This window comes from Rhinoderma darwinii, chromosome 1 (assembly GCF_050947455.1).
Source record: "Rhinoderma darwinii isolate aRhiDar2 chromosome 1, aRhiDar2.hap1, whole genome shotgun sequence".
NCBI classification, from domain to species: domain Eukaryota; kingdom Metazoa; phylum Chordata; class Amphibia; order Anura; family Rhinodermatidae; genus Rhinoderma; species Rhinoderma darwinii.
Window position 1 is genome coordinate 72,673,910 of NC_134687.1, and position 22,624 is coordinate 72,696,533.

The 22,624-nt window shown below is 43.1% G+C and overlaps 1 protein-coding gene across 2 annotated transcripts in view; it reads left to right on the forward strand.

The window, feature by feature from the left end:
- OCIAD1 (OCIA domain containing 1) overlaps positions 1-22,624 on the forward strand; it is a 42,632-nt gene that overhangs the window by 13,868 nt on the left and 6,140 nt on the right. For both annotated transcript variants that reach the window (XM_075859621.1, XM_075859614.1), the window contains exons 4-6: positions 3,202-3,249; positions 7,670-7,796; positions 14,284-14,483. In XM_075859621.1, coding sequence (XP_075715736.1) covers positions 3,202-3,249; positions 7,670-7,796; positions 14,284-14,483 — 375 coding nt within the window. The remainder of the gene's footprint in view (positions 1-3,201; positions 3,250-7,669; positions 7,797-14,283; positions 14,484-22,624) is intronic.

Below are 22,624 nucleotides of genomic sequence, written 5' to 3' on the forward strand. Positions count from 1 at the left end.
CCCCCCTGTAGGGAACGGCATACAGGCCCCCCCCCTGTAGGGAACGGCATACAGGCCCCCCCCCCTGTAGGGAACGGCATACAGGCCCCCCCCCTGTAGGGAACGGCATACAGGCCCCCCCCCTGTAGGGAACGGCATACAGGCCCCCCCCCCCTGTAGGGAACGGCATACAGCCCCCCCCCCCCCCGTGTAGGGAACGCCATACAGCGTTCCCCCTCCCAAAAAAATCCGACCCAACAGTGTGTCCTACTAAAAGACATGTATCCCCTATCCATAGGATAAGGGATACATGTGTGATCGCTGGCATTGATAGGGAGAACGGGGGACCGAAAGTTCCCTGAAGTTCTCCATCACTAACCTCTGACTTCCGGCGTCTGCGCAGCTCACTAAAAATGAAAGGAGCGCTGGTCACGCGTGCGCACAAGCGCGACCGGCGCTCCATTCATTTCTACGGAGCTGCCGACACAGACCCCGGAAGTCCGAGGTTTGTGATGGAGAACTTTAGGGAACTTTCAGTCCCCCGTTCTCCCTATCCCTGCCAGCGATCACACATGTATCCCCTATCCTGTGGAGATTCTGTGGAGAGGGGATACATGTCTTTTGTTTAATGGCAGAGCGGGGAGATACCTCCCTGCTCTGCCGTAGTGTTCAGTGGCGTTGCGCTGTAGCAGCCATAGCGGCTGCTAGCGGAGCCTCCGGCCATGGTGGGGGCCCGTGCCGGCGGTCGACACGGGCCCCCTCATGCCGTGGGCCCCGTAGCAGCCGCTACGGCGGTAGTTACACCACTGGTATGAATGATCTGGTTTGTCCTCATACAGTACGATTGCTCCATGTAAATAGTTAAAGAGCACTTATTAATGTGCTGTCGTTGATCGGCGCTCGTTAACTGGCAGAAATGTGCTGGTGTAAAAGGACCTTTAAGGTGGATCCTGGTCCAATAGAAACCGTAATCCTGTGCCTTTACAGATTTCTGTCCGATCTCACAACTAGTGGTTTCATGACACATCTGTTCGCCGGATTCCATTATAGAGTATTGGTGATGGATGCCGCTATTAGGCATTTGGTTAACCTCCGATAGACTATAATGGTATCAGTTTTTACATATACGTCATGAAAAGCTATTAAAAAGCTCTCGATTTATACGTTAAATGGATACCGTACTGTGGCATACGTCACCCGTAGACTCCCATGTTAAAAAAAAATTGACAAGGTGCAGTATACGTTTTTTACGGGATTTGGCTTTAGGGAATAGCGTTTGCTGTTCTAAAAAAAATAAATGTAAAATGACGTATACCGGCCTGACGGAGGCCAAAAGTACAATCTTCTGGTGGCTGTTTGGCTAATGGAAGCCTATGTACATGTTTAATCTGTACGCCAGGCGCTGTCCTGATGTAGACGCTAAACGTAGAGAATGAAGGGGGCTCAAGTCTAGAGAATCTCCTCTGCGGGTGAGGAGCATGATGGTTGCCTCGCATTGGCTTTCATGAGAAATGCTTATTCTACAGGTCGCTACAAGTGGTATTTACGTTTCTAGAAAGCATTTTGTTTTATGGAGGCACGAAAATTCAAGATAAACTATGAACAAAAAGATAATCCTTGTTTATTTACACTATGGCAGTAATGTTACGATTGCTCAGGTAACTTGGTTGTTTAGTATTAAGTGTTGTCTAGTCTTGTATCACGCTGCAGACTTGTTACGTTGTGGAAGTTTAAGCAAATCTGCACGCTTTACACGGGGATTTTAGTGCAGGTTTAACCCTATAAACGGCAAAGTGTGAAAATCCGTGCCAGAAATGACATGTGGATCACAAAAGTTGCATTCTACCCCTAATTCCGTGCTGTTTTGTTTTTTTCCGCTACACGTGGATTGGGTTTTGAAAACCCCATTCCCATGTTTTGTACTGCAAATTGCTACTGATTTTTGTTATTTTTTTTTGTTGTCTAAAAACCAATTTGTTTGTGAATTCACTCTTAGGCCTTGATCACACAGTGCAGATTTTGCATGCATCTTTTAAGCCAAAATCAGAATTGGATCCAGGACAGGAGACCTATAAGGCCTTACTTTTATATATTTCTTCTGTTTTAGGTTTCGTTCCTGGTTTTGGCTTAAAAATAAAGTACTGGCAAAATCTGAAGCAAATCCGCACTGTGAGAACAAGTCCTAAGAATCATAAGGGATCGTCCACATGGAATTGCCACGTTTTTTCCGGCCGGAAAAAACAGCAGAATACAGTAGCAGCATAGTGGATGAGATTTAACAAATCTCATCCACATGCTGGGTAAAATTTCCTTGCCGAAATTGACTTGCGGTGCGTCATTTACGGACCGCGGCATGTCAATTCCTGCTACGGAAAGTGTTTGGAATTGCCGTGTTTTTCATAGATGACTCCATCTTCTAAAATTGAGAAAAACGCAGCAATTTACGCAACATTTTCTGCCGCAAAAAACGCAGGAAATGGTGCATTTTTTCCGCAGCGGAAAGCCTTTGACTTTCAACGGAATTGCTGCAGAAATTTTCTGCAGTAATTCTGTTGTGTGTGGACAAGCCCTTATGGGGTAATGTTTTATTTTATATGCTGTGGTGATTTTTTTTTTTTTTCTAGTTCTATTTATAAAGAATCTTCAGTAAGTTTGTAATGACAGAAATGTGTAAGGCCCTGTTCACACTGAGTTTTTGGACACAGAAACAGAGTTGGAAAACATGCCAAAAAGAGGCTGAAAACGCCTACTGTTGTAGGCGTTTTCTTCCCCCCACGAGCAATAAAACCAACTTGCGGGAAAAAGAAGCGACATGCCCTATCTTTGGGCGTTTGTCTCTGACCTCCCATTGACATCAATGTGAGGCAGAGAGTGTTTTTCGCAGCGTTTTTGTCCGTGGCGCTCAATGGCTGCGGGCGGAAAACGCAGCGAAATGCACGACAAACTGTGTACAGGCGGATCAAAATCTGCCTCGAAATTACAGACGCAATTTTGAGGCAGAGTTTTCTGCCTGCAAAAAAACGCACGTGTGAACAGGGCCCAAGGCTACGGTCAGACGTTGTGGAAATAACAAAAGTTGCTAATTCTATTGTGAATTTAATTCTCAGAACATGCCGAAAATTATATTTCTGTACGCAGCTTACGTCTTGTCACTAAAGTCAACATTTCACATTATTGTTGGTATATTAATAAGATATAATGTCTTTATTTCAATTATTGCAGGGATTCTTACAAAATCAGCCAGATTTGGTTCTTTCCCAAAACTAGCCTGTGAGTGAATTTCATTTTTCCTTGTGTGATCTTTTATTACAACCTGAAGAATTTTTACTATATACATTGTAGAAATAAGAAATGACATGGTGCAAGTGCACGGTTACGAACATCTGTTGGAACATGCTCCATAATATTATACCAGTGTAAGGGTATGTTCACAGGGCTTATTTTCGCCCGTTTTTCGGGCCGTAAACAGGTGAAAAATCGCAAGCAGAACGCCTCCAAACATCTGCCCATTGATTTCAATACGAAAAAGTGCATGTGATTTCTTGAGCCGTTTTTGAAGCTGTTTCATTGACCCTATAGAAAGAGCTCCAAAAACATCCGTAGAAAACGTGAGTTGCTGAAAATCAGTAGCTGTTTGCCCTTGAAAACAGCACCGTATTTTCAGTCTTTTTTTTAGGAAGCCTGTGAACCTACGCTTTGGGTGTAGTGAAACATATAGGTTTTGTGGTGGTTCTTTGCTGTAGTGATCGCAAAATCGTGGAAAAACGGGCCCGTTCACATCAGCGTTGAGGGGTTCCGTCGAAGCTTGCAGTCGACTGCGCTATTGATTCAGTCAAAACAACGGAACCCTTTCACAACAGTGACAAACTGAAACCATTAGCAAAGTTTTCCGTCACCATTGAGATCAATGGTGATGCAAACAGAAGCTAAGGTTTCTGTTTGCCTTTCCGTTGAGGGGTTCCCCCGACGGAACCCCTCAGCTGAAAGCAACGCTGATGTGACCACAGCCAAACAATGCGGTTTTGGTATAACGCAGCTTTTGCATATAGCTGCAGCGTTTTTGCAAAAAATAAAGCCTTAAGACCTTCTCATGTAAATACGACCTCTTTCAGACTAGCGTATTTGTAAATGTCCAGAATACGGACGTATTATGGGTTATGTTGCATCGGTATGTCATCAGTATATCCGTAGTAGGCCAAACATCCGTATTATGACTATTTATTAAAATCCCTAATACGTAGTGTAAAAATAGGCAAACGCCATTAGCGTTTTGGCATACGCCGGTTTTTCCATATGGCGACCGCATTTTCAAAATCGCAAGTCCTATTGCATGGCGTATTATGAAATTTTCCTCTGCATTAAAGAGGCTCTGTCACCACATTATAAGTGTCCTGTCTCCTATATAAGGAGATGGGCGCTGTAATGTAGGTGACAGTAATGCTTTTTATTTAAAAAAAACATCTTTTTTCACAACGTTAGGAGTGATTTTAGTTTATGCTAATGAGCTTTCTTAATGCCCAAGTGGGCGTACTTTTACTTTCGACCAAGTGGGCGTTGTACTGAGGAGTGCATGACGCTGACCAATCGGCATCATGCACTCCTCTCCATTCATTTACACTGCTCTAGCGATATAGATATATCACTATGTGCAGCCTCATACACAAGCCCTAACATTACTACAGTGTCCTGATAAAGAATACACATGACCATCCAGCCAGGACGTCATGTGTACTCAGAATCCTGACACTTCTGAATCTTTTCTGTGAGATTTACAGCAACGGATACGATATCTCGTTTACCTCGTAATCTCGCGAGATTTCGTATCCATTGCTGGAATCTCACAAAAAAGATTCAGAAGTGTCAGGATTCTGAGTACCCGACGTCCAGGCTGGATGGTCATGTGTATTCATTATCAGGACACTGTAGTAATGTTAGGGCTTGTGTATGAGGCTGCACATAGCGATATATCTATATCGCTAGTGCAGTGTAAATGAATGGATAGGAGTGCATGATGCCGATTGGTCAGCGTCATGCACTCCTCAGTACAACGCCCACTTGGTCGAAAGTAAAATACGCCCACTTGGGCATTAAGAAAGCTCATTAGCATAAACCAAAATCGCTCCTAACGTTGTGAAAAAAGATCGTTTTTTTAAATAAAAAGCATTACTGTCACCTACATTATAGCGCCCATCTCCTTATATAGGAGACAGGGCACTTATAATGTGGTGACAGTCTCTTTAAAGTTAATAGGATGTGTCTCAAGTACACGACTCGTGTTTTTTTTTTTTTCAGATTTCTTGCTCCATATTTCTTTGTAACATGTCAGGGAGGAGTTTTAGACACTAGGAAGTAAGAAACTAATGAAAATACGGATGTAAATACGAAACTAAATACAGATAAAAATGTACACCCTGACAAAATACTGAACAAATACTGACGTTAACCACTCAGCGACTAGAAACAAATATATTCGTCACAATCTGGTGCTGGTTCCCGCATCGTGACGGATACATCAGTCGCTCATATCTCGTGGGTGCTGCCACTGTACCCACGAGATCAGCGGCAGGAGCACAGCTCTTATACACAGCCTGGCTCCTGCTGCAACTGCCGGAATCGAAGAGTACTCCGATTCCGGCAGTTTAACTACTTAGATGCCAGAGTCACTATCGACCGCGGCATCTAAGCTATTTGATAGAGGGAGGGAGCTCCCTCTGTCTTCCCATCAACGTGATCGTGGGATGCTGATGGGTTTCCATGACAGCCGGGGGCCTAATAAAGGCCCCAGTTCTGCCATCCGTAACTGCAGTGGCATGGCCTAATAGATTGCATGTCTGTTTTACGCTGACCGGCAACAATTCTTTAGTATACAAAGTATACCAAAGCATTATATAAGCGATAAGAAGATCGCATAAAATAAATAAATTTGAAACCGGTAAAGTTTATGGAAAAATAAATAAAAAAAAATTACAGTTAAAATAAAACCACTTACAGTAAAAATAAAATAAAACTATTTTTTTTCATTATGTGGTTTTATTTAGTAACTGTGGTAATAAAAATACATAAATGGTATCGCCGCGATCGTAACGACTTGAACAATAAAGTTAAAACATTGATTAAACCACCGGGTAAAAATAAACAGCAAAATTACTTTTTTTTTTTCTTCACCCCCCGCCCCCCCAAAAAAAAAACCCACGTATCCCAAAAAGGTACCAATGAAGACTACACCTTGTGCTGCAAAAGACAAGCCCACATATGGCGACATCAACAGAAAAATAGTTACGGCTCTTAAAATGCAGCATTGCAAAAACAAATAAAACATTTTTATTTTTTTATTTTTTTTCAAACGTACTGAAACATAAAAAAAAAAACTATACATGTTTAGCATCGTCGCGATCGTACCGACCCATAGTATAAAGGTAACATGTTATTTACGCCGCATAATGAACGGTGTGAATTAAAAGTTAAAAAACAATGCTGGAATAGCTGTTTTTTTCAATTTCCTCCCAAGAAAAAGTTAGTCAATATACTATGTACGCCCAAAAAGGGTGCAATTAAAATATACAGCTCCGCCTGCCAAACACAAGCCCTCAAATGGCTACGACGATGGAAAGATTAAAAAGTCTCTTAGAAATGCGACGCTGAAAAATAGTGCTTGGTCATTATCGCCCAAGAAGGTCTGATCATTAAGGGGTTAAAACGCATGTACATACAGACAAGGGGCATATTTGTCTGTATAGTGCGCCATTTTACTTTCATATTTTAACATTAAGATACGTTCGTCTAAATGAGGCCTTACGGATCTGTTTTACTAATTGGCTATATTCTAGAAAACGAAGCCCCTTTGAAAAACTGATGCAATACTGATGACGTTCGGAAGAACTTTAATCACTATCCATAAACTTCAATGGGCATTTTCCATTCACAATACGTGTTCTCTACACCCATGTGAATAGCCTCAATGATTAACGTTGGCTCCGTGTTACGGATGTAAAATACGCTTGTCTGTAAAAATCTTTTTTACATAGTTTTGCTATAGTTGACTTGTTAGCACAATTGCTCATTATCTGTCCTATCTGGCAAATACTCGGGCGAGCGTGTGTATTCAATAGTGCGTAGGTAATAAGCCGCTGCCAGATTAGCCTGACCAGTGGCTTATTTCCCACGGGAACAAAGGATCAGGCATGTTAAAATCCAACATGCGTGATGTATTTTTTTTTTTTTTTTTTTTTTTTTTTTTTTTTTTTCTCCTAGGCAAATCCTGAACTTCTCTTAACTTTCCACTCATTTAGGCCCCATACACACGACCGTAAAACTGCAGGCTGTAACACGGTCCGCGGTTTTACGGACCCACTCAGTTCTATTGGCCGCAGACACCTTTCCGTATCGCTATGGATGGGTGTCCGTGCTATGCAACTGTGCCGGGATTTATGGACCATGATCGTTTTTTTTCGTGGTTCACGTGCCGTGCTCCCTCCCATACTTTGTATGGGAGCACGACCCGAAAATGTGGGCGGCCGTCAGCAAACTACGGTGCCCGCAATGGTGGGCTGTGATTACGGGCACGGTAGTGTGCTTGGGGCCTTAGAATTAATTTCGTTTTACTTTAACATTTCTGTCATTTATGTGTGTGTTGATTTGAAAATGCCCAGTATTGTATTTATTTGTGATTTTTATTTTTGTTGTCTGGAAGTTGCTTGTGTCTTTGGATACTTTGCTGGAAAGCTGTCGTACATTAAAGTCTGCAGAGAGAAATTTCTAAAATTAGAGAATTCCCCAATGGCTGAGATTATTCGACAAGGACCAAGGCCTACACCACAGTAAGTTAATCTCTAGTCTATCAACTAAAACAAAATTGTATAACCGATAATAAAAGAAACAGTAAAAAATGTTTTATGAGTTTGTGAATCAACAATACAGGGTTAAAGGGGTTTTCCGGAAGTAAAAAAATACATTCATTTAAATTAAGCAATGAAAAATATATAACTTTACAATGTACTTACGTTTCATCAGATGGCTGTAGTGTCGTATATCCTCTTCCGTCACCGCCCCCTTAGTAAAGCAAAATCTGCACTTCCTGTGCAGACCCGTCCATTTGGTCTTCTGCCTTACTCCCGGTTTCCGGCTTTCACACTGTCCGGTTTCGTCACAAATGACGTAACCTTACCACGTGCTTCTCTATCTGATTAGAGCATGCGTGGTTAACACACACCACCGCGCATGCTCTGTGAAATTATGTGGCCGCGTCTTCATCGGCCGTGTAGATTACACTGCGCATGCGCAAGGTTGAAGGTGTATAACGTTAGTGTCCTAGTGGATACGTGTAATAAATATTTATTCATCCTCAGTGAGGTCAGTATAAAGTTCTAGGATCCGATTTTAGGTTGATTTATATTACATGTGTAAGGGATCAATTAGCGACGGAATATGAAGTTGCGGGAATAACGGCCGTTTCGGCCGTCTTCCCGACAGATGCAGGAACTGTGACAGCTGCTTCCTTGTACAGCAGCTGCCGCAGCTCTTACAGCGGGGACCGATCGCTGTGTCCCCGCTGTTTAACCCCTTAAAAGCCGCGTTCAATAGAGATCGACTTTTTAGGGGTTAAGTTACCATCGCCGGCCTGCTACACGATAGCGGCCGGCGATGGTTACTATGGTAACCGGACACCAAACAATGGCGTCCGGCTATGCCATCGACGGAAGCCTAGTGGGTCCTGACAACGTCAGGACCCACTATGCTTGCTGTCAGTGAGTAGCTGACAGTTCTAATACACTGCACTACGCATGTAGTGCAGTGTATTAGAATATTGATCAGGGCCTCCTGCCCTCATGTCCCCTAGTGGGACAAAGTAATACAGTAAAAAAAAAGTTAAAAAAAGATGTGTAAAAATAAGAAAATAAATGTTTTAAAAGTGAAAAAATTCCCTTTTTTTCCCTTATCAGTCCTTTTTATTATTAATAAAAATATATAAATAAATAAACTATACATAATTGGTATCGCCGCGTCCGTAACGGCCTGAACTACAAAATGATGTCTTTATTTATCCCGCACGGTGAACGCCGTAAAAGAAAATAATAATAAACCGTACCAAAATCACAATTGTTTGGTCACTTCACCTCCCAAAAAATTTATTCAAAATAGATCAAAAAGTCGCTTGTACCTAAAAATGGTACTGATGGAAACTACAGTTCGTTACGCAAAAAATAAGTCCTCGCACGGCTTTATTGATGGAAAAATAAAAAAGTTCTGGCTCTTAGAATAAGGGAACACAAAAAGTGAATGATTGTTTACAAAACGTATTTTATTGTGCAAACGCCATAAGACATAAAAAAAACCTATAAACATCTGGTGTCACCGTAAGGCCGGGTTTACGCGAGCGTGTGCGTTTTGCGCAAGCAAAAAACGTGGCGTTTTGCGTGCGAAAAAGGCACTTAACAGCTCCGTGTGTCAGCCCTTTATGATGCGCGGCTGCGTGGTTTTCGCGCAGCCGCCATCATTATGACACTCCGTTTGAATGTTTGTAAACAGAAAAGAACGTGGTGCTTTTCTGTTTTCATTCATCCTTTACAGTGCTGTTGCGTGAATCACGCTTGTCCCACGGAATTGCTTCTGTGCGACATGCGTGGTTTTCACACACCCATTGACTTCAATGGGTGCGTGATGCGCGAACAGCGCACAAATATAGGACGTCGTGCGTTTCACGCAGCGGACATACGCTGCGTGAAAATCACGCACCTGGCTGCACGGCCCCATAGACTAACATAGGTTCCTGCGACGCGCGTTGCACGGACGTATAACACACTCGTGTAAATGAGCCCAAATCGTATCGCCCCGCAGAATAAAGTGAATATGTCATTTATAGCGCACGGTGAACGCTGTAACAAAAATAGAATAAAAAAACAATACTAGAATTGCTGTTTTTTAGTCACCACGCCACCTAAAAATAGAATAAAAACTGATCAAAAAGCCGCATTCACCCCAAGAAAACTACAATGAATTCCTCAAGGGGTCTAGTTTCCAAAATGGGGTCACCTTTTGGGGGTTTCCACTGTTTTGGTACCAGAAGACCTCTTCAAACCGTTTAACCCCTTAATGACCAGGCCATTTTGCGCGTTAATGACCTTTTGGATTATTGTTTGTTTCTTCACGGTCGCATTCCAAGAGTCTTAACTTTTTTTTTATTCCGTCGACATAGCCGTATAAGGCCTCATGCACACGACCGTATTTTCTCCCACCCGTAAATACTGGCGTAAATACGGGTCCGGTGTCACACGTATTCGACCCGTTTTGCACCAGTATTTACGGGCACGTTTTTGGCGGCAAAATAGCACTGCACTAATCGGCAGCCCCTTCTCTCTATCAGTGCAGGATAGAGAGAAGGGACAGCCCTTTCTGTAATAAAAGTTAAAGAAATTCATACTTACCCGGCCGTTGTCTTGGTGACGCGTCCCTCTCTTCACATCCAGCCCGACATCCCTGGATGACGCGGCAGTCCATGTGACCGCTGCAGCCTGTGATTGACCTGTGATTGGCTGCAGCGGTCACATGGGCTGAAAAGTCATCCAGGGACGGCCAGGACGTCGGACCGGATGTCGAGAGGGACGCGTCACCAAGGCAACGGCCGGGAGACCGGACTGGAGGAAGCAGGAAGTTCTCGGTAAGTATGAACGTCTTTTATTTTTTACAGGTTGCTCTTTATTCTGATCGGTAGCCACTGTCCAGGGTGCTGAAAGAGTTACTGCCGATCAGTTAACTCTTTCAGCTCCCTGGACAGTGACTATTTAAAGACGTCGCTTAGCAACACTGCCGTAATGACTGGTGCACACATGTAGCCACCCGTCATTACGGGAGCTCCATAGACTTCTATGGACTGTCCGAGCCGTTATTACGGCCTGAAATAGGACATGTTCTAACTTTTTCAACGGCACGGGCACCTTCCCGTAAGAAAACGGGAAGGTACCCGTGGCCAATAGAAGTCTATGAGCCCGTTATTACGGGTCGTAATAACGACCCGTAATAACGGGAGTTTTTACGGTCGTGTGCATGAGGCCTAAGGGCTTGTTTTTTGCGGGACGAGTTGTATTTTGTAATTGTACCATTTTTAGATGCTTACAATATATTGATTAACTTTCATTAACTTTATTTTCGGAGAGTATTGAAAATAAGCAGCTATTCCAGCATTGATTTTCACGTTATAAGTTTACGCTGTTTACTGAGCAGCGTAAATAACATGTTAACTTTATTCTATGGGTCGGCACGATTACGGGGATACCAAATATGTAAAGGTTTTATATGTTTTTTCTACGTTTGCACAATAAAAACCCTTTTAGAAAAAAATTACTTGTTTTTGCATCGCCGCATTCCAAGAGCCGTAACGTTTTTATTTTTCCGTCGATGTGGCCGTATGTGGGCTTGTTTTTTGCGGGACAATGTGTAGTTTTCATTAGTACTATTTTGGGGTACATAAGACTTATAGATTAATTTTAATTTTATTTTTTATGGGGGGAATGGGAGAAAAGAGCGATTTTTGCCGTTGTTTTTTTTGGACGCCGTTCATCCGGCGGTTTAATTAATGTGTTAATTTTATTGTTCGAGTAGTTACGATCGCGGGGATACCATATATGTGTATGTGTGATTTGTTTTGACACTTTTACTAAATAAAACCACTTTTTGGGCAAAAAAAAGTAGTTTTATTTGATTTTCACTGTAATATTTTTTTATTTTTTTTTTCACCAACTTTATTTAACTGATTGACATTTTTTTTTTTTTTAGTCCCACCAGGGGACTTCACTATGCGATCTGCTGATTATTGTAAAACTGACAGGCAATCTGTTAGGTCATGCCGGAGGCATCGCCTAACAGGCAGATGCTGAAGACAGACCTGGGGGTCTTTGTTAGACCCCCGCTGCCATGGAAACCCGACGGCGACCCGCGATTTCTTTGCGGGGGCGCCGATGGGGGGACAGAGGGAGCTCCCTCCCTCTGTCAAACACATTAGATGCCGCTCTCACTATTGACAGCGGCATTTAATGGGTTAAACTGCCGGAATCGGAGCGCGCTTCGATTCCGGCAGTTGCAGCAGGAGCCAGGCTGTGTATAACAGCCGTGCTCCTGCCGCTGATCGCGTGGGTACAGTGACAGTATCCGCACGATTACAGGACGGATATATCCGTCCTCCTGAGCGAACTAGCTGCTGCTGAGGACGGATATATCTGCCCTTCGGCGTTAAAAACGCAGATATCCAGTGATTTCAGCTTGTGCTATCAGTAATAGAATGAGAGCACCAAAATGAAGACTGAGATTGCAGAAGTTAGTAGAGCTGGGTGTAGTAGGCGGAGCAAGTGCACTGCGGCATTCACATTGCATGCTGGGACTAGAGCAGTGCATGCAGGGAGGAGAAACACAGGAAGAGAAGAGGAATGAACTTACTGAGCAAAACAAACCTCTCAAGGTAAACAATAGGGAGTAGTGTTACTAAAACCATTTATTATCATGAAAAAGATAGTCAGAGTGCACTAATATATTAATAGAGGAACATTGCATTGATTTAAAAAAAAAAAAGGATTGGAAAACCCCTTTAAAGAGGCTCTGTCACCAGATTTTGCAACCCCTATCTGCTATTGCAGCAGATAGGCGCTGCAATGTAGATTACAGTAACGTTTTTATTTTTTAAAAACGAGCATTTTTGGCCAAGTTATGACCATTTTTGTATTTATGCAAATGAGGCTTGCAAAAGTCCAAGTGGGCGTGTTTAAAAGTAAAAGTCCAAGTGGGCGTGTATTATGTGCGTACATCGGGCGTTTTTACTAGCTGGGCGTTCTGACGAGAAGTATCATCCACTTCTCTTCAGAACGCCCAGCTTCTGGCAGTGCAGACACAGCCGTGTTCTCGAGAGATCACGCTGTGTCGTCACTCACAGGTCCTGCATCGTGTCGGACGAGCGAGGACACATCGGCACCAGTTGATTCTGCTGCAGCATCGGCGTTTGCAGGTAAGTCGATGTAGCTACTTACCTGCAAACGCTGATGCTGCTGCAGAATCAACTGTAGCCTCTGGTGCCGATGTGGCCGACACGATGCAGGACCTGGGGCAGGAAGTGAGTGACGTCACAGCGTGATCTCTCGAGAACACGCTGTGTGTCTGCACTGCCAGAAGCTGGGCGTTCTGAAGAGATGTGGATGATACTTCTCGTCAGAACGCCCAGCTAGTAAAAGTAGTAAAAACGCCCCGATGTACGCACATAATACACGCCCACTTGGACTTTTGCAAGCCTCATTTGCATAAATACAAAAATGGTCATAACTTGGCCAAAAATGCTCGTTTTTTAAAAATAAAAACATTACTGTAATCTACATTGCAGCGCCTATCTGCTGCAATAGCAGATAGGGGTTGCAAAATCTGGTGACAGAGCCTCTTTAAGACAGATCAGTTTTAGCCCCAGTAGGAAAGATGTCCAGATAATGTTTTTGACAAAGATCAGGATAATTCACATCACGTTTTGGTCTTCTGTCTGAGGTATACATCCAGATGGCTCCCAATGTATAGCACCAACGAAAGGCCAAAGCGTATCCCACTGTATGTCATACAGGGGGATACGTGGCCGGGGACTGGCCCTGGGAAAACTCAAGTCACTGTCCTTATATGGACAGTGATGTCAGGAGCTTTTCAAAGCCAGAATCCCCGGCCAGGGTGTTGTCAACAATGAGAATTCCCTGACATCACGGTCCATATATGAACAGTGACGTTAGAAGCGTGCAAAACCAGAGTCCCGAGTGGCTTCTGCCACCCATAGGCGCCCATGATCTAAAATGCATACCCTTCTGTATACGTTTCTTTTTGCGGGATCCCTCAGAATAGTGTAGTCTGCTATTCTATTCTATCCAAAAAGAAAGGTATACCAGCCCGACTGAGATTAAAAGGGCAGTCTTTTAGTCTCTGGTGTGATAATAGAGCCCTAGGAACACGTTTATCGTGTACATCGAGAGCCTTTCCGACGTACACAATAAACGTAGGGCCGTGACGTGAATGGCACCGAAGGCCGGCTTCACACAGCGGTAACATGGCCGCATTTTTAATCTGTACGCACATTACGGACATGACACCTGGACCCCCGTTGATTCTACTGAACTTTCCTTATATGGTTTTGAGTGAACCTATGTACTTGTCATTGACATATTTATTAAACCTAGTTTCTGCTGTGGAACTGTAACTTGCAGCATATAGGAACTGAAAATGAGCTGGTCACTTTATTGCTACATTTTGAGATCTTTTGAACTTGTCTCTAGTGTTTTATAAATAACTTTTCAGATTTTCCCAGCGTACAGAGCAACAGTCTGAATTTTCTGGTGCTGACACCACAGCCCCACAACAGACTTATGCCCCAGTAGCGGCTGAACCTCCATCCAGTGTGTACTCCAGCAAGTATGACTCCAGTGTTGCAGAAGTGCCTTTTAGTGCATCCATGAGCGAGTCCTCACCCACTGGAATTGGAGATAATGTTTTAAAAGGTAAGTGTTTGGTATTATAAGCAATAGGAGAAATACCTGAAGGTGTCCAATATCCACCAGTAATTCTAATGGGCCCCATTTATCAAAACAGTCTAACCGAAGAACCAACTTGGTGTCCTATAGCAACCAATCACAGCACAGCTTTCATTTTTCCGTAGCTGTTTGAGAAATGAAAGCTGTGCTCTGATTGGTTGCTATAGGCAGCAGATAAATACGGTTACTCTTTTTACACCGCAAATATATAAGTGTATCTTCAGGTAGAACCCAAGGGGATTGTAGTAGGGAATTGCCCTGATAATTCAGTTCCCTAATATACTTAATGTTGTATGTCTGAAGAGCGGACCAGTAGTAATTTCACCATTATGTATTGTATAACATTTTGTTATTTTTATTATTTCGTTTTTTCCATCTACGCCTCCGACAGCACCACCAGAGGGATTACCCGCCTACAAGGGACAGAAAACAGGAAGCCGCTTAAATTCCCCCTCCACCTAACCTTCTCTAGTTGTTTCCTGTCCCTTGTGACAGCGGGAAGCAGGATCCGTGCGGAGCTCCGTGGGATCAGTTTTTTTGGGGGGTTTTTTCTTCATCAAGCGCCTCTGTCTTTTCTTTCCCCCCTGGACGAATGAGCGTTGTCTGTCAGGGAGGACCAGGGCAGGGAGCTTGGCTCCGAGCGGCAGATGCCTCCTCTCCAGCTCCTTGGCATAAGTCCTGCAATGCGGTCAGCCCCGGGCTTCCGGACCTTTTCACTACAAGTAACACGGGTCAGTGCTAACCTGGCAGCACCAGACTCAGGGATTTCCCTTGGGCAACTAAATCCCTTACTGCACGTGGAGCCGGCATCTCTAGCATCCTGAAATGGTTAGCACGCGCACTCGGCATATCCAGCCTCTTAAAGGTACAGAGTCTAAGTTTTCTAAAAAATTTGGCACCAAAATCTCTTTAAAAACTAGTACTGCTGGTTTCTTCTGGGTAGTAATTGTGAGTTATTTCATGGCCGCTACTTCCTGAATACATTAGGAGTTCAGTCAAGATGTCCCGTGCAGAGTCTGCTGACCCATCCAGAGCCCCTAACTCGGTAAGAACGCGGTTATATTTTTATATATGTCCTCCCTCTGAAAAGCCTCAATATTTCACTGAAAAAAATACAAGTTTATCTTTTTCAAGGCACCGGATGTTTCCGGCACAGATATTTGGTGCCTGGAGGCAGCCCGAACAGCTGATCGGTGCGGGGTCTGGGGCTCAGAACCCACCGATCATATACTGATGACCTATCCAGTGGACCCAATTGTAGTGCGGTTTTTCGGCCGGAATGTCCACTAGGCAGGCAAATAAGGAATCCAAAAGGTTTGACCTATTAAGAAATGTGGAATTTGCAAAAAACCGCTTCCTACCACACAAGAAAGCGTTTTGCCAGAAATGTTTGGAGAAGGTTGTGAGTGAGGAATCTCCGTCCCTTTTACAAATAGAAGAAGTATGATCCGGGAGGAGGTGGAGACAGCACAACGTCTCCTGTGCCTTTTACTTCTAGATCTATCCCACAGAGCATGTCGGACTGTAATCTGATGAATCGTCAGAATCCAATTCCCTCTCTTCCTGATGGATTTCACAATTGTTGAAGACACTTATTTTTGCCAGAGGACACAGATCAGCTCCTTAAGGTGATAAGGGCCACCATGAAGATAGAGGACCTCAAGGAGTCCAGATCTGTCCAGGATCAGATGTTTGAAGGACTGGGCTCTAGAAGGAGATGAGATTTCCCAATCCACAAAAATATTTTAAAAACTAGTTAAGAGAGTGGACAGACCCTGAGAAGAGGCTATTTATCCCCAGAAACTTCAAACGTAAATACCCATTTACGGATGAAGATTCAGAAAAATGGGACAACCCCCCCTAAGATTGATTCCCCAGTAGCGAGAATTTCTAAACGCTTTTCCCTACCATTTGCGGACATGGGGTTATTAAAGGACCCCATGGATGCAGGAATTCTTCTCAAGAGCGGGGAAATCCAGGTGAGAAGAGGGAATTTTCTATGTTATGTTCTGCCTTTTACACACACATTCTCAATAAAAATCTTTACTGATTTTTTTTTTTTATTATTTTTTTTAAAAAAAAGGACCCCATGGATAAAAAGGCACAAGGTATCCTTAAACGAACATTGGAGGCCAGTACAGCAGCTCTTAAACTAAGTATTGCTGCAACGTGTACGGCAAGATCTTTAAAAATTTGGATGGAGCAACTCAAAGATCATGTAAGATCCAAGAGACCAGATTTTGGCCTCTATGCCAGTACTTCAGAGGGCAGTGGATTTAATTTTGGACTCGTCGGCTGATTCTATTGGGCTTAATGCCAGAACAGCTGCTCTCTCCAATTCTGCCACAAGAGCGATCTGGCTTCATTCCTGGGCAGGAGACATGGCATCTAAATCCAGATTGTGTTCCATAGCCTGTGAGGGTGATAGATTATTTGGCACCGGGCTAGACTATATCCGGGAAAAAGCCTCGGGGGAAAAAAAGGGGCTTTCCTCCAGAGACCCATTTCATCCAGCAGAGACGGCCCTTTTGGAACCGGACGAGGAACTCTTAAGAGGTTAAGAAAAGGTAGGGCAATCCAAGATGACAAGATCAGAGGCAAAAAAGATTAAGATTTTTCACCCATACATGGTCAGGGATTTCTTAAGGTTGATGGATATTGTGTCTCAGGGTTGTCAACTGGAGTTCAGTTCCCTTCCTCTGGATATTTTTGTATTCACACAAATGTTAACCTCTTTTTCCTGTAAGCAGGAGTTGGAGAGCGAAGTAGAGATCCTCCTGCAGAAACCGGTCGTGATTTCAGTTCAGACTTCACAGCAAAACCAGGGTTATTCCGCTTTATTTCTAGTCCCCAAATCAAATGGGGGATCCAGAGTGATAATAAACCTGAAGCGTCTGAACAAACCTATGCAGTACAAGAAGCTCAAGATGGAGACTATTGCTTCTAAAATCAATCTGCTCAAACCCTATTGCTTTATGGCCTCAATAGACCTACAGGATGCTTCCTTCCAGGTATCAATTTATCCAAACTTGCGAATCTCAGGAATCTTTGTCGTAGAATTGAAGGGGGATGTTCATCATTTTCAGTGCAAAGGCCCTACCATTTGGCCTCTCATCTGCCCCTAGGATCTTCAACAAGATTATGGCAGGGGTCACTGCCTATCTTCATGAGAAAGAAATACTAATCATCCCATACTTAGATGAGATTTTGCTGAGATTAGTAGATCGTCCAAGTTTGAGTTATCATCTAAAGACGACTCGGCATCTTTTGTCATCCCTGGGCTGGCTGATCACCCTAGAGAAATCAGACCTTATACCAGAGCAATCAAAGGTATTTCTAGGTATTCTCTTGCATTCCCAGGTTCAGGTTTAATTCCAAGAGAAGAGCGATTCGCTACTCCAGATGGTCCCTTCCTCCATTTATCACGGCTTCCATAAGAGAGATAATGTCTGTGTTGGGCTTAGTAACATGCTCCATTCCAGCAGTCAGATGGGCCCAGGCACACTCAAAGTCTCCAGCACTACATTCTAACATGTTGGGACAAGAAGCAGGAATCTCCAAACTACAAATAAAAGATCCCTTTCTGGGTGAAACAATCTCTGACATGGTGGACACAAGAAGAAAATCTATAATGAGGTCACAGAGGTACCCAGTAGTAAAAAAAACACAGATGCCAGTCTGTCTGGATGGGGAGTCCATTCAGGTCAGAACATGGTCCAGGGATCATGGAACCTTTCTATCAAGAGCTTCAATAAAATTTAAGAGAACTAACCGCAGTCTGGGAAGCTCTGAAGCCTTAGAAGGTCTATTAACTGGTTCCCGAACGCTGTTTTTTTTTTTTTTTTACGGCCATGGTCCTTAAAACCCGCGGCATAGACTGCCGGGGACCCGGAGGAGAGGATAGAAGCAGCTTTCGCTGCTTCTGTCTTCTCCGATCTCTTTTACACAGCGCTCAATGTGAGCTGTCTTTAGGAATAGAGGCAGTGGCCGTGCCCCTGTCTCTATTCGTCCCGGTGTTCATGTGACTGGTCACGTGATCGCCGGATGCCGTTAGTGGCAGACTGCTGCTGGGTCTCACTAGACTAAGCACAGCCCTATTAGTGACAATAGTCACTATGAGAGGGCTGATTTCCCCTGTAACTGGGGCTGCTGTACAGTGGAAAAAGATGGTGTAAAAGAAAGAAAAAATATATATAAAGTCCACCAAAGGTTTTTTCTGACCTTTGAGGGACAGACCATAGTAATAAAAAAATTAAATAAATAAATTAAAGTCCAAAAAGAAGTAATAATAAATACACATAATTTTCAGTGTGCTTTTCGGCCACGTGGCGAAAACATGGCAATATTGCGCTGTGTGTATACACCCTTAGGCCCTGTTCACACAGTTTTGCAAGCAGAAAGAAATTCCTTCAGGAATTTTGAGGCAGATTTTGAACTGCCTGCGCTCTTTTTGACCAGTTTTCGGTGCGTCCCCCACCCCCCTGCGGCCATCAAATCTAATGTAAGGACCAAAAAAATGCCATGGAAAATGCTCGGGTTTTTTTCTGCCTCCCATTAATTTCAATAGGAGGTCAGAGGTGGAAGCTGCGCCAAGAAAGGACACGCCAATTTTTCTCACCGTGCGCAGCCAAAAGCCGCCTGGGAAGCAGACGGCGCTGCATCACATTGAAATCAATGCAGGTTAATTTCTGGGGTTTTTTGGCGCTGATTCCGACGTGGTTTCCTTGCCAAAAATCTGTGTGAACAGGGAGTTAAGTCTGTTTTTCAATACTTTATTAGCGCCTTAGTAATGGCGGTTGTCTATTTGATGACGTTCATTACGAAGGCGATGCTTAGTGTTGGCCAGTAAAAAGGCTAGCAGTAAGCCCCCATTATTACCTCGGTACCCACTGCCACCAGAGGTATTGGGAAGAGCCAGGTACAATCCGGTACCCAACCATCTGTAGTGGTGGTTGGGAACCGGGGTGGCTGCAAGCTGAGCAAGGCCAGAAACAGTGGTCCCTCCCCACCTTGGTAATGCCAACCTGCAGCTTTATTGCATCTGGCTGGTTGTGATCAGGGCGGTGGGGGCGTCATTTTCGTCAACTATTGTTTTTTTAAAATAAAAACTCACCCCTTGTTAACCATTTTATTTATTAAAAACAAAAACGTAGATCGCAATAGTGCATTGAATCTTCGATGTAGTCCAGCAGAACCTGCAAAACAAAAAAAAATAAAGTTAGTAGTATGAGAAATAAAAATACTTCTACTCACCTATAGCAGTCTTCTGTCTTCTCCCCTACGCCGCAAAACAAACTAGACGTCAATGAACTGGGAGAACTAGAGAGACAGCAAAAATATTAAGTTATTAATAATTCTGGCGCATCATGGAGACCCCCCCCCCCCCCAAACCTCCCCCACATGCAGCTGCTCAAAAAACAAAAACCACACCAAAGCACCTACACACTCACTCTCGCTCTGACTCTAATGCTATTATTTTTTGCACGTTTACATATTTCCATGTAAACTATCTTGATGTAGCTGTAACTAGTTTAAGATGTTCAGATGTTCGAACTGCTCTCTCTATACATATATAAAAAAAAAATCACAGTACGTGTGTGCGCGCCTGGTCTCAAGGACTACGCATGCATCATGAAGCTGTAGCCTCCCTGCCCATCACTAACATGGCCACTTTGGTGCTGCGCGCATGGTCTGCGCACATGCCGCTTACCAATAACTAATATGGCCGTTGAGGTGCTGAGCGCATGGATCCCATATGTGCTGCCTGCCCTCACTTCCATTGCCCATCCGATTGCGTCATGAAATACGTTCACCAGTGCATTTCATTGACATGGATGTGTTCCGGCGGTGCGGATATGGTGGGATCCATGCGCCCGATAGGTATGGTGCTTATGTACATGACAAATGACAGTGCATCTGACACGGGGAAGGGGAGGGGGATTATTTGCACTGCTGAATAGGGCACATATGGTCGGTCTATCAATGAAGCGCGTCGGGGCGCTATCACTTTGGGCCGCAGTGTGGGACCGTACATACATTCACCATCATGGGTAAGCCTGCCACTTAATTGATATGTTCCTTCAGCAGATCCCTTTGGATCTACAGGCACTCTGAATGTTTTCCATGTGTCTTTGCTTTTCTTTGACTCTATTGCTGTCTGCCGCTTCTTTACCCATTTCTATTTTGGCAAGATATGGTCTTTAACCCCTTGACCCTGGACACTTATCAACATCTATTGTAATATTGCACCTAATATACTGATGTCCAGGTATATTTGCTACTTCATTGATAGACCGACCATATGTGCCCTATTCAGCAGTGCAAATAATCCCCCTCCCCTTCCCCGTGTCAGATGCACTGTCATTTGTCATGTCATGGATTCCATTTATTGTAGGACACCCTGAATCTATCGGTTTCACTACCCACACTGTTGTTTTAGATCTCCTTGAATTTTAATTGCGATTTTGTGTTGTATGTCCTAATAAACTTTGTACTTTTTTCATTATTTTTGTGGCTTCTTGACTTCTTGGTTCTATAGAAGTTTTTCTCAGCATTATTTGAAGTTTGCCTTTAATTTATAGTGGGGGTGCTTAGACACTTGTAAGTGGCACCCAACCAGTTACCTAAACCTATTGAGTCTTTTATATTTAAAAATGGTGCCTATGTATGACTACATATGAATTTTACATTTGATTGGTCTGGCCTCACTTTTTAAGGTCCCATCCCTTTTCCCACCATTTGGTTACATTTTATCCATGTCTTGTGTGTGTGACTTTAGTGTGGGCGTTTCAGCCGCATCTATTTATAATAAAGGTTTTGTTTTTTTCTATTTTGATTAAAATACAGGTTTGGCAATTTTGTTGATACCCTCAAAAGCAGGACCTAATATGCCTCCAGTCAGTGTGAAACTGACAGGTATAATACCCTGCAATACATAAGTATTGCAGGGTATTATAACAACGATCCAGTATTTGGATCTTCAAGTCCCTAGTGGGACTAAAAAAAAATAATTAAAGTTCAAAAACATGGACAAAAGTAAAATGTCAAAATAATAAAAATTTAAAAATCGCCCTTTTTCCCTTTTTATAAAGTTCTTTTATTATAAAAAAAATTAACTATGCATAATTTAGTATCGCAGCGTCCGTAACCGCATGAACTATAAAAATATAATGTAATTTATCCCGCACGGTGACCGCCATAAAAAAAAATAAAAATCTATACCGGGATCGCTATTTTTAGTCACTTCGGCTCCCCAAAAATTGCATAAATAGGGATCAAAAAGTCACATGTACCCAAAATGGTACCAACAAAAACTGCAGTTTGTTCCGCAGAAAAAAAGCCTTCACATAGCTGTGTTGATGGAAAAATAAAAAAGTTGTGGCTCTTGGAATAGGCGACACAAAAATAAATAATTTTTTTAAAACCGTGATTTTATCGTGCAAACATCGTAAAACATATACATATGGTATCGTCGTAATCGCATCGACCCAAAGAATAAATTAAATGTCATTTATAGCGCACGGTGAACGCCGTAAAAAAAAAAAAAAAACAATAGAAGTTTTCAAATCCGAATTACACTAAATTCAGCAAAAAACCTATGGGATCAAAATGCTCACCATACCCCTAGATAAATTCTTTTTAGGGCTGTAGTTTCCCAAATGGGGTCACTTCTAGGGGATGTCCACTGATTTGGTCCCACAGGGGTTTTCCAAATGCGACATGACACCCGAAAACCAATCCAGCAAACTTGAGCTCCAAAAGCCAAACAGCGCTCCTTCCCTTTTCTGAGCCCTGTCGTGTGTCCAAACAGACGTTTATTACCACATATGGGGTATTGCCGTAATCAGGAGAAATTGCTTTACAAATCTTGGGGCGCTTTTTCTTCTTTATTCCTTGTAAAAATTGATTATTTTTAAGTTTTATTGGAAACAATTTAGATTCATTTTTATGGACTAATTCCACTAAATTCAGAAAAAAACTAAGCAAAGGAGCACCTAGAGAATTTTGGGGCCTCCTTTTTATTAGAATATGATTCCTGTGCTTCAGTCCATTAGCACACTAGGGCCACATGTGGGATATTTAAAAAAAAACTGCAGAATCTGGGCAAT